The 13,438-nt window shown below is 38.1% G+C and overlaps 1 protein-coding gene across 5 annotated transcripts in view; it reads left to right on the plus strand.

Annotated features, from left to right (window-relative positions):
• LOC109987309 (organic cation/carnitine transporter 2) overlaps nucleotides 1-13,438 on the plus strand; it is a 96,641-nt gene that overhangs the window by 76,292 nt on the left and 6,911 nt on the right. For 3 of the 5 annotated variants that reach the window (XM_065962900.1, XM_065962901.1, XM_065962902.1), the window contains 2 exons: nucleotides 10,723-10,905; nucleotides 12,683-12,786. In XM_065962900.1, coding sequence (XP_065818972.1) covers nucleotides 10,834-10,905; nucleotides 12,683-12,786 — 176 coding nt within the window. In that variant the 5' untranslated portion in view covers nucleotides 10,723-10,833. Of the gene's footprint in view, nucleotides 1-8,488; nucleotides 8,792-10,722; nucleotides 10,906-12,682; nucleotides 12,787-13,438 lie in introns of those variants that run through there. The other 2 variants (XM_065962899.1, XM_020638342.3) reach the window with 2 other exon arrangements.

Below are 13,438 nucleotides of genomic sequence, written 5' to 3' on the forward strand. Positions count from 1 at the left end.
CTTCGGCACAGTTAACAGAGCATGTTACTCGTTTTTGTCGGACTGTAAATAGCCAAACTATCTCCAAACTCCTGAAATGGAGCGGCCTTTCTTGTCGTCTCGTCGACGATGTTTTCTCCTACTTTGAGCTGGTAGGCTCAGTGTTTTCTTAGGTGTGGCTATTGCTCAGATCCTCATTTCAGCTGTGTTTCCATTCCGCTCCAGACGTCTCTAAGCCTACCCATATCCCTGCAACATGATTGGCTGTTCATCGACTTTTTGTTCTTTTCTTTAATGTTAGGTGGCAACTAGCCCCCCCCACCCCCCTTTTCCCAGTGGTTTGATGGTGTAATCACATGTTTAAATCTATCAACCTTTTATTGAACATTTTTTATATTTATATTAGGAAAAATCATATCGTGATGATTATCATTATCATTTTGGTAAAAGTTCTGTAAAGAAATAACGATAAAGTTCCTGTGTGACATTTGGAATGTGGTCTGTGTGCATTTGACTTAAAACTGACTTTGTTTTCAACAGCCAGCTGCACAGTGTCAACATTTTCATGAAAAATATCAAAAAAAATTAACTAAGTGTTCGTGGGAGAACATGCTCATTGAATAAAATAAAGAATACATATTCCTTTCCTGCATAACAAAATACACAGCTGTGTATATTTTTTTAGTTTCGCTCAGAGCAGTATGTGGAACAGCCTGAAGAGGCACAGACAGTGAGAGGAGAAATAGGCAAAATGGCGGCTCTATGCAAGAAATGTTTTATATTTACACAATATTAACTATATCAATATGAACTATATTGTTTAACCCTATATCTCATTTGGAAATATATCCATATTTCTTAAAAACTCTATATGTAGCCCAGCCCTAGTTAAAACACAAAGTCTAAGTATGAAGTTATTATAATATGAAGTGCAAGCTACGAGGTGAGTTTTTTACTTGCGTTCTATTTATGTATTCATGTCTTCTTCAGCTTTTTCCTTTTTTTAGATTAGAGAAGCTTTTTACAGCTCCTGTCAATGTATTCATAGTTAATAGCATGACACATTTAAGCAGCAGAACAAAGAACCAAGTCTGAGTCTGTCGAATTCTGAAAATAAGGGCTTGAGTCGTACTCCAGTTTTGGACTCGAGCTTATTGTATGATTGAAAAGAAAATATTCTTGTATTTCTGCAAAGGACACGAGGACAGCAACTTCCTGTTTCTCACACAGTATGGGCATGTTTGATTTCAAACCCATGCTCTATATTTAACAAGGAAACTGCTGCACCTCAAATCATTCTCACAAGCAACTCGGGTAATGCAAAAATCAAACCACATGATAGAGTGACAGCTTATACGTTTTTCTGTGGCTTTCGCAGAACCAGTACGGAAAATGTTTATTCAAAACCCATGCTCTGTATTTAACATTGGAAACTGCTGCACTTCAAAGCATTCTCACATGCGTGACTCACTCGGGTAATGTAAAAACATGTTAGAACAACAGCTAAAAACCACGGCTTACACATTTTCTGTTGCTTTCTCAGGCCCATTGCTCTTGCAGTCCCAGGAGAGTGTTGCTTTCTGCTGTTTACTCAGATTGCTTTCAAATATGAAGTATGCCAACCGGCAACAAGATGATTTTATTATCTCTTGTAAAGAAAATCAAGGTTTTTAGAAAAGTTAGAGGGAGAAAACATATGGTTTCAAACAGTAAAAAAAGAAGTCAAATCAGGGATTGGTAGGCTCAGCCATTGGGCCAATCAGAGAGGAGCTTTTTTTTATTATTGTTGTCAAGCTATATTGAAGAATTAAATGTTTTACACAAGAAGGATTTTAAACCGTCATGCTTAACAATGAACTTCTACAGTCCTGTTAATGTGTACCAAGCTTGCAAGAGTGTTGTAACTATAAAAACACTCTGGTGGTCATTTATTAATTGTTCTCGTGGAACACTTAAGAGGAGACTGCTGCTAGACTGTCCTGTTGGCGGCAGCTTATTTCCATGGTTAAGGAGAGGAGGAGTGGAGTGATGGCAGAGGTGAAGACAGAACTACTCTGAACCAATATATATTTAGTTTGCTGACTAACTAAATATATATATATATAGACTGTAGCCTACCTGTATAATCATTTTAGTGAGTGGCTCTGTGAGGACTTTAAGGAGTTCAGGAGCTTCTTCTGCAGTATTGAGTCACAGTGTGTCGACCACGGCCTGTGACAGTCGCCTCAGCAGCCCACTCGCGGCTTCCAGAGAGAGAAGCACCATAACAGACAGTTAAAACAGTCGTGGACTGTAGCGCCAGCAAACTCTCTACAAAAGAACACAATATAAGATAGATATTATTTGTATTTTTCCTGCCAAACACATTAACATAGATACTAAACACATTGAAATACAGCTTTACCTTTCAAAATCTCTCTCCCCAGTTGCATTAGAGCAACAATTGTATTGGTGACTGATGTTCCGATGTTGGAGCCCATAATAATAGGAATGGCTGACTGAACATCCAGCACTATATCAAGTAAAGATTTGTAAACAAAACAAAAAAACAAGTTTGATTTGATTAGTTGAAGAGTAGCGATGTGGTTGTCTGTTGACCACATCTTGTCGGAGTGCAGGCTTTGAATATTTATTTATTTGTTTGTTTGTTTATTTAACATGGACATACAGTAACATTGGTGCTGTAACATTTAACCATGCACAAGTTCCAGATGCACTGCTCTTAGTGTTTATAGCAAAATGCTAATTTGCAACACCTGTCCACGGGAAGCTTTTAGAAACAACAGAGATAAAGATAAAAAGGGTAAGAAAAAGAAAACAGTTCAGTTATAAATACATCGCAGTTATGAATGCAACAGGGATAAAATACAGTTACAGAGAGAAAAATATACAAGCTCATGTGCGTTTAGGTGTGAGAACAATGTTGTTTCTCCTTCAGCCATGATTTAATACCTTAGTTAAAATCATTTAAACTGTGTCGCATTTTCAGTTCAGTGGGTAGACCATTCTATAGATTAGCTCCAATAACAGAGAAGGCTGATTGTCCAAATGAGGTTTTTCGCATTGGAATGCAACAGTTACCGCTTACTGAAGCGCATGTGTTGATTCGACTTGAATCCTGACTTCTCGTTACAAATTCATTAAAACAGAGAAGGTGCCAGACCATGCAGACATTTAAACATTAATTTGAGGTTGCAGTAGCTAATGAAGCTTTCAAAGCTAAACATATTGTGCACCTCTAATGTGAGGCTTGAGACCAAAAACTGATGCAGTATGATAGATGTGATAATATTATAGCATGCATATATAGCTGAGCTGTACTAAATGAGAGGTATTTTCTAATGATTCTGAAGCAGTTTAGATTAGATCTAGCTTTTTTGCAGGTGTAATCTATGTGTTTTTCGAATCGTAGGTGTGAGTCTAGAATGATCCCTAAGTACTTTACATCTTCAACCGCATTAATGGTCTCATTATTTATTTTAACTAAGAATGTTTCTTTATCCCTTAGTTTGCGCATAGAAAAGCATATTGAAACCGTTTTTTTAATATTTAATGTTAAGTGAGAAGACTCAAGCCATTTTGCAATACAGTGCAAGGAGTCATTGAGGTGGGCAGCAGCTTTGCTAGCAGATCTTGCAGGTGTGTATATAACCGTATCGTCGGTGTACATTTGGCAGCCAACTGCAGGACAGATCTCAGGTAGGTCATTGATGTACATGCTGAATACCAGCGGACCTAGAACTGACCCCTGGGGTATCCCCATGCTGTTGTTACGGAAGATGGACTTTTGCCCATTGACTCTGACACATTGCACTCTTCCACTTAGGTATGAGTCAATCCACTGCGAAGCCTGATCAGAAAATTGAAATTTAGAAAGTTTGGATAGCAACACATTGTGGTTAACAGTGTCGAAGGCTTTTTTCAAGTGTAGGAAAACTGCTCCCACAATGTGTCCCTTATCCAGAAAGCATTCTATTTTCTCAATAAGATAACAGTTTGCAGTCTCAGTAGAATGTTTCGGTCTAAACCCGAATTGTTGTTGATGCAGCAAGTGGTTTGTCTCAAGATGTAGTATGAGTTGCTCTGCAACAACTTTTTCTAATATCTTGGCCACAACTGGGAGAATGGCAATGGGTCTATAATTACATGTCAAGTCTGGCTTACCACTTTTGTAAATTGGACTGATAATGGCTTTTTTTTTTGTTTGAATTGACATATTCACCAGATGTGTTATTGGCTTAAGTAATTGAGTTCTATGATATTTTATCAGTTCACCATCCAAATCATGAATATCCCTAGTCTTTGAGTTGTTCAGGTTATTCATGATCTTACTGACTTTTTCCAAAGTTACTTCTTTGATATAAAATTCATTTTGAGTTTTCTGACTGAGTGTGTCTGGTCATAACTCGACAGGTTTGAAGTTTTTGGATAGTTCCTGAACTGATTCTATAAAGAAAGCATTAAACTCACTTGCAACTGATGCGTTGTCTGAAGTAAATTTGTTGTTTATCGTTAAACCCTTAATTCTATGATGTTTTGTGGCACTGGAGTTGGTTAAAGTGTTAATGTGCTTCCACAGGGCAGAGCTATTACCTTTGGACTGTTCAGTGTTAGTTTTAGAGATAAGACATTTTTTAAGGGCAAAGTCATGTCTTTTCATTAATTGCCAAAGGTCTTGAATAAACCATGGGAGCGAGTTTCTTCTTGGTCTGCTCTTCCATGTTTTAGTGTGTTTGTTAATTAATCCAGTGATAGCTGTTATGAAATTATCACAGCATTTGTCCACGTTATGTGTTTCTGTTACTGTGGACCAGTCCATTTGCATCAAGTCCCTTTCAAATTCTGCTCTTTTCTGTTTTGGAATGCCTGATTTAATGGATTTAGTGTCCTTTTTTGTATGATGAGCCATTCTTTTCTTAGTTAGCTTCCTAACAACTAGTGTCATATTATGATCTGATAGGCCTGTGATCAGATTGTAAATTCTAGTTATTCTTTCTGTCCTGTTTGTGAAAATAAGGTCAATTAGAGTTTTACTTGTCTTCGTTATTCTAGTAGGTTTATCTATTATTTGGTTATAATTAAATTTTGTAGCCAATGCTTTCAGTTTTCGTTTAGCAACTTTATCCATCCAGTTTATATTATAGTCCCCAAGCAGAATTGATTCAGAGGAACAATTCGATATTATGAGCAGTTTTTTTCAGTTCATCATAAAAACTTACATCATGTGAAGGCGGATTATACAAAAAAGTTACATTAAAATTCATTTTTGGTGAGAGAATAATATTCACCCCCAGGCATTCAAGATTACAGTTCAGCTGTATTTCTGTACATCTTTTATGATCTCGAATGTATATCAGAACCCCCTCCTCTCCCCGATAATATGTCTTTCCTAAAGCAAGTGTATCCTGGAATGTTTACGAGGTTGGATGGTATGTCACTTCGAAGCCAGCTCTCAGTGAGACATAGAAAGTCCAAGTTTGAGTCCACAAGCAGGTTCTGTATTTGGTCTATTTTGGGCAGTAAGCTTCTAATATTAAGGTGACCACCAAAAATACCTTTAGGTTGTTTGAAAATACAGATGCTGACGTTGTTTTATCACGAGCCGAATCCTCATCCTCCTCAATCCTGGATTTAAGTGCACATCACCGGCAAGTAGAAGAAGAGTAAACAAAATCCGAGCAGCTCCCCAGCCCGCGTCTGGTGGCTGTGTGGCTCGTCCCGAACTCGCTGCTGCATGTCGGCCGCCGTGGTGGAAAAGGGAGGCGATAGCCATGTAGCCATGACCATAGAAATTAATCCGTGGTTTGATGGATAATAATCCCATTGGATCTATGATGCAACTTCGGGCTTTGAGGCTGAGTTTTGCAATCGGGTCTTCCGTATGGTCACAGGTGTACACCAGAGGAAGCAGCAACAGTAGACCACAGAGCAGGTTAGAATTATTGCTTAGCTGATAGACATGCTTGATCAGTTGGTAGATTAAAGGAGGAAAGAAAAAAGTCAGGAAGGCTAAAGTTTGGAGATGAGTGGAGCCTACCACACCGCTCACACCTGTCGCCTTCATCCCAAACCTGTCACATTGTAGTATCCTATTACAAATATTTTACTGATCAAATTGCAGCGCTAAGAGCTAACTTTTTGTGCAGTTTACAGCTTTATGACACTAAAAGAGCTAGAATATTGCAATATACTATCAATAACCCACAAATCTTGAAGATTTGTTAATACCTAAACTCACAACCAGAAGAGAGGAGGCTGACTATGATTGAGTTAGATGTGGAAGAGCTTTGAACTAACACAGTCACCAGTATTCCCACCACCAGCCCAGCCACTGGGTTGGAGAGGAGAGCATTTTTGTGGAAGATATCCCCTGCTACCCTGCCTGAAACAGAAACTTATATTTATATATATTGCTATGTGTATATTCTTACACAGATGTAAAACATAATACACATTTTATAGAGTTAAAGAAAGGAAAAAGACAGTAGGGCTTGAAGGGTAGAGAGAAGAAAGAAGAAGAAAGGGAGGTGCTACTGTGAAGTGTATTAGTTGAGCATGGTTGACTGTTTAAAACTCTTACTCATTATTTTTTTTACATTTTTATCCCCCTCTGCTTCATTCATAGACTATTTATGAATGACAAATTATGAATTTACAAATTGGGCGAAAGCAGAGATGACATAAAAGTCACCTCACTGCTACTGTATGAGAACATAATGAACTTCAGTGCAAGACCAGATGAACAGCAACATCGAGCTGTTGACCTGACATTTTTCACGTTTGTTGAACTTTATTTACTTTATTTTCACTTGAGACACTATGCAGGGATTTAGAAGGAGTTCATTTGTTAAACCATGTTGATAAACTTTCATTGACCAGTGTATCCAAATGTTTCCTTCTTTTACTATCAAAACAATCGATCACTTGTCCGATCAATACATTCTTAAAACCAGGGCAACTGCTTTTATTCCCAGAGGCTGCCATGATTTTGCAGAATGAGAGTTTCTCACAGCTGCAAAGAGATAAAAGCTTTGAGAGATTAAAAATCAGTAGTTATTTGAGAAGTTTCAACATACATTTTTTTCATGTAAAAACTTGTGAACTTGTCCTCTGAGGCAGCAAGCTATAAACTCTTCAGAGCCACCCCTGTGCAAGCCCACAGGGGTAGACTGCTCAAGTCAAAGACTTGTAAATTCACACAAAATGTTAACAAAATAATCCAGTATGTACTTTTTTTTTGTATTTTCAACTACTAAGGAATACTGCTTATTCGGGGCAAACTTTTCCTCCATTCTTGAGTGTCATGATTTTTCAACCAAACAGCAAAGATAAATAAAATATACCTTGATCTAAACTGCAGTGTTACACAAAACCCCTGTAGGGGTGTACTGACTTACAGTTAAGGATCAAGTTTTTGTTCACATACTACTGAGCAGCATGGATTTAGAAAAGTGTAGGTTTAAGTGCTCTTTGCACGAGGATACATGCAGTCAAAGAAAACAAGAAAGTACGAGGGCATTTTATTTTAAATGCATCAAAATGCATTCATTATTGCACTATGGTCTTTTAGACCTTAAAACAAACTTCAATATTTTTCAGCATCAAGTCTTCACCTGGAAGTCAAACTAATGTTAGACCCATTTGCCCAAATTCCCGCACATTAAGGTGTAACAAATATGGAGTTAGATCAGTCTCAATATTCACAAATGCACACAGAAGGATTCACAAATATATTTCAATGCACACAAATATATTTCATTCTATAGTACGACAATCACAGAGACTATTTGTGCTGGTCAGTTTAGAAAATGACTTAATCAGATTGTCTGATAGCTAGGCTAATCACTGTATGCGCAGATGCAACGCTAAAGTGATCACATTAAATCATACCCTTGAATCTATGCTATTGTGATTGGCTGAATAGGAAGGAGACATCTGATTGGCTACAGACATTTCCCTGCTGAAAAAAATGCATTTGTGAATCTAACCACGGCAGGGGAGTCTCAAAAATCCCACACACAAATGCACTGAGGTTCACAAATGACAAACAGTTTGTAAATGCAGACTGAACAGTTTATATATTTGTGGATTTCTATTACATATAAAACTATACATGTGTGTGTGAATCAGAAATACATTTGTGAATCTTATTTTTTTATTTGTGGATTTGTTTTACATTTAGAAGTAAATATATTTGTGAATCCTTCTGTATGCATTTGTGAATATTGAGACTGATCTAACTCCATAAACAAATCATTGATTATTGGATTGCAAGATTCCATACTGATAAAAACACAATAGTTTGCATGTGTATTACAGTGTTGGTGTTTAATTGCTAAAAAGTATTATAACTTGTTGATTTCTGAATGTCAGAGGTCTATCAAATGGCCTAGAAATTTACCTTTTGGGGTTAATGGAAATGTAGCAAACGCAGTTGAACTGTTTGCTTCCACTGGGTGGTGCCTGGAGGCGTGTATCTTATTTCCTACAGGTTTTTCCACAAAGCTTATTATGTACAGCTAACAAAACGGAGCATTGAGGATGTGACTGTACATGTTAGAGTTGTGGGAAGAAGAGCAAAAGGCCTTCTGCCGTCTGTCTGACAATGAAGGATTATGCGGAGAGCATCGCCTTTCTGGGTCAGTGGGGACTTTTCCAGCAGGTTGTATTCTTCCTGCTCTGTGCCAGTATCATGCCTAATGGATTTGGTGCCTTTACACTCGTCTTTGTGAATGATATACCAATTCACCACTGCTTTGTTCCTGAGGCTAACCTGACTAGGGAATGGCTTGAAGCAATCATACCCGTAAAGGTGAGATTTCCGGTTCTACTTGTCTACTTCTGTTTTCTAAGTCTTGTTGTAGAGACTTTTTTAGGGCATATGTCATTATGATGTCACGGTATTCGCTGGAAAGGCAAAACCAAGCGAAACTATAGGGAAATACATATTGCCACCACAGGGTAGTAGGCAACAATAGAGTCTTAAAATGTCAAAGGAGGAGAAGTAGAAGGAGAAAGTCACTTCATACCCAGCAGTGCAACCACAGTTCACCATCAGTATGTAGTTGCTTGCTCTATTAACAATGACCCTAGCCTTGTCTTCTGTCCTTGCCGCTGGCTGGGCAGAAGTTCGGACAGTAAGACACAAAACTCATTAGTTAAGTCGTGGTGTTTAAAGATCTGTAGCTGGCCGTTTACGACAGTTATAGGCAACTAAGGACTTGTGCACCCTCAGTTTGTCTTTACTATACACACTCTGTTTTTAGAGCAGTTCTACTAAGTGAGAGCGTACGAGATGGGTCAGCCAGTCTCTTCCTACTCGTCAGTGTTAACTTATTCCAGTAACACTCTATCTCATGCCAAAAACAACTAAGGCCAGCCCACCAAAAAACGTCACAATGTTGATGAACACTTAAAGGGTCTATAAATTCCTCTTGAGTGACACTCCAGGATTATAGTTGCTTGATAGAATGGTGTGATCATGAAACTTTGAAAGATGTGCATCAGGATTTAAGAAAGTTAGCGGAACTTTATATAATATAATATAACTATAATCCTGGAGTATATTTTTTTGTGTGGGTCTGTGTTAAATCCACTGTAGGTAGTTGCACCTGCCCTGGAATGTTAAAAAATGCATTTGAACCTCAATTTTTCAACATGGGGATAAGACACGCCCACTCACCCAGTCCGGCCTTCACAATCAGCAGCAGACAACGTACATTTATGCAACACACATATGAACAGATTAGAAATTTAGCTTTGATATTTATCCACGAGCAACAACTCAAGCAGCTATGACACTTTTGCAACAGAAATTTTGTTTGGGGTAGAGGATTTTTCTCCTTCCGAGTCTCCTGTAGGCCACGACCACAGCGGTCCAGAGCTGTATCAGTTTGAACCGTTGGCACAGGCACTGAGTGCAGAGACTGCCGATGCCAGGAGATTATAAGGGCTGCTCTGAGAGGTAGATGATGCCCCCTTAGATTTATTTTAAATTTTCAACAGTTGCTCCTCTGGTTACTTCTCTAAGCTCTCTCCTCGAGAGAAAGTCTGCTGCAAGGAGGTGGCAAAGGTAACAGCACACCAAGAGCCATAACATAGCAACATATGTGTGACCCAATACTGCGACCTAACACTACTGCAAATAATACATAAAGACCATACTGCATGATTAGCTGGTGTGTATTGAATACAAGAGAATTTGTGCAACTTTTAATTTCATGCCAGTGATGCATTGGTGTGAGCAGATTAGGGAGGGACAGCCTGTAAAACTGCTCACTCAGGTTTTGTACCATTTGTTCTACAACCCCTGCTGCAGACTGTGTATGGGACATCCATGCAGCTGGTGCCATGCAGGAACAAGATCTCAGTGTTAGAACTAACCGTGCCTAAGCACAATAACCTCTTGTACATAACATCGTAATACAACACCTGCATGCATGCTCAGTTGACAGAGAGAGAGAGACCGACCTAAAAAAGACGATTTTTACCTCTTGGGAAATAAAACATAAATCTATATTTTGCTTTTGGATTATTGTATTGAAAATGTAAAATTTGTTTTATATAAGCTGTTGCTATTCAATTATATTTGACATTTGTTCAGTTTGTTTTTTATCTCAAAGTGTAGCAATAAAGCAATGGAAATTACCAGGCTTGCAAAAGATTGCTTTATACTGTAAAGTTGTGCACAGTACAAATATAATCTCACTGAGTTTTTAATCAACCTGTCATTTTGTCTATCAGGTTATAAATGGGGAAAAGGAGCGGAGTAGTTGCAGCAGATACAGGCTGGGTGTGGTCAAAAATCTCTCTGCTCAGGGTTTAATCCCTGGCAGAGATATTAACCTCACCGAGATGGAGCAGGAGAGCTGTGTGGATGGGTGGAGCTACAGCAAAGACATATACCAGTCTACCATTGTCTCTGAGGTAACTGCGCATCCAAAACTGTAAAAACACTGTCATATTTAGTTTTTTCTGAACAGTCCCCTAATACTACTTCCTCTTCCTCAGTCGTTTTTCAGAATCTGCTTGGTCTTTTTGTGTTTCTTTTACTGTGTCTGAATGAGCACTGCATAAGCCCTCCTCCTACCTGTCTGTCGAGTATGTGTTTTACATAGCCTTTCTGCTCTTTGTTTATTCAAGGTAGGACATTTTTCCAAGCCTTTGGATGCCTGTAGATCGTTTGCAAAGTGAAAAGTCAACTAAGTGACATAATATCAAATAAAGGCCATATTGACACACCTACTGTCTGTCAGCACAGCTGTCAGTACTATCTGAATATCATACTTCTGTCAAGATCCTCTCCACAAACAAATGTAAGCATTGTTAAAGCCTACTGCCAACCTCTTTCATTCATTAGCATCCAATATTTTTTTTAACTTCTGGCCAGACTGGGTAGACATGCCCTCCATTCATTCATTTAAAGTAAGTGGTTGTGATAAGCCTGCTCATCCAGCCTTGCCTGTCAGTGGCTTTAATTGCTCACACTTTCTGCTTTCTGCCATAACCGTAACTCCGAAATGAAAGAGGTAAAGATTGGAATGTAACCTAGCTTAGTAGAGTTTACATACATAATGTTTAACATTCATGAAAATTGAAGAAATTCAACAGATTTGTAGTTACAAAATAGCACTGATTTAAAAATACACCACCAATACAGAAAATGTACTCAGTAAATGGGCTCTTGGGAGGGGAAGAACTAGAGCTTGTCAATGAGTTTAACTACCTGGGGCTCATCCTTGATTCTTCACTTTCTGTCAAGAGCCACATTAAAAAAAAGTGTCTAACGCTGTCAAATTGAACCTGTATAATTTAAAGCAAATCAGGACATCTTTGACTGAAGGTGCTGCCTTTATGTGTTTGCACTCTATGATATTCTCACATATTAACTACTTCAAAATCAGTTGGTCACTTACAGTAGCAACACTGAAACCTGCAAAATCTCTGTTTTAAAAAAGCCTTCTCGTATCAGCATTGCAACATCCTTCTAAAGTACAAGCTATTAAGCTATGACAACTTCCAAAAAATTAAAACTGCCTGTTTGATGTATAAAGTGCTACATGGGCTGGCTCCCCCTCCACTAAATGATCACATCAAACAGCAAGCTTTCAGTGACTCTTCAATTAGAACCACCAAAGCCACTGTTAGAGGTGCCTGCAAGATTCACCTTAGACAATCATTTGGTCATAATTCTTTGCCGTTCAAAGGGAGCACATTATGGAACAGCTTACCACTGTCAGTCAGGGAATGCTCCACCTTTACCACTTTCAATGGTCATCTGAAGCTGGGGCATAGAACCAACCAGATCTGTGACCATGTATAAAAATCAATCTTTAAGTATGCCTACATACATAAATCTATGTAGATAACCCCAGTGCAATACTGCATACAGAAACACATCTACATATGTGAACCTCAGTATGTGCATGAACATGTCTGTCTGTACATGCTAACTCTGTGCAATAGGACTATGTGCATTCACACCAGTACTTTAAAGTAACAGGCTCCAGGGCAAATGTCTAATTTACATCTGTACCTCATAATCAATTAGTAGACACATTGAGTTTTATTTGGCCTCATGTAGAACCAGCATCAGAGAAGACATAAAGAATGTGTTCAATCAAACAATTGAAATGCATAGGAACATCAATGTATCATAATTCATGTTTTTGTTGTCCTTATTTGTTCATTTATGATCTGTTAGTTTGACCTGGTGTGCAGTGAGCAGTGGAAGCAGCCATTCACCTCCACAGTGTTCTTTATTGGAGTTGTTTTTGGATCCTTCTTCTCGGGACAGCTTGCAGACAGGTAATTAAAAAAGAAAAAAAAAAAAAAGCTCCATGTGATTTAAAGTGTTATACATAATACATACACTGTTTCTTGGGCTTTAGGCAATTTTCTAAACTGCTTCTATTTAGCAGCTGCATTTACCAGTTACAGATACTTGGGTCTTAGTAGTGTTTGTGTCAATTTTCAAACTGTGATTGGATTTCACATGTATGACTGCACTATCCTGTAAAAAAAATTGTAATCAGGTGTAAACATTTGGCATATCTGCTTTTTGGACAGAATTTTCCTTTTAAAGGGTCAAATTAGCTTCACCTCAACAAGCTGAATTAAAATGCATCTGATATTGTAACATTTCAATAATAATGTGCTGATTTAATGTATTCCCTTGATGTCTTGACATGTATGTGTATGTGTATACACACTCCATTTATAACACAAAGTGTCCGTTTATAATTATACATGCACTTTTGAATCTTGGATTACATTGTATGCACAATACTTCTGTAGAAGGGTAGACTGACATATTAAAATAGAAGAGTGCTTCTTCCACCATTGAATTGCACAGTACTCTTTCATGACCCTAAGACGGTTGTTTAACTTTGTTTATTGAGTATTTGTATCCAAATATTTATCATTCATGACTATTCAAGAGTAAACAATGTGTTTGTGT

The sequence above is a fragment of the Labrus bergylta genome, chromosome 14 (genome assembly GCF_963930695.1).
Source record: "Labrus bergylta chromosome 14, fLabBer1.1, whole genome shotgun sequence".
Taxonomy (NCBI): Eukaryota; Metazoa; Chordata; class Actinopteri; order Labriformes; family Labridae; genus Labrus; species Labrus bergylta.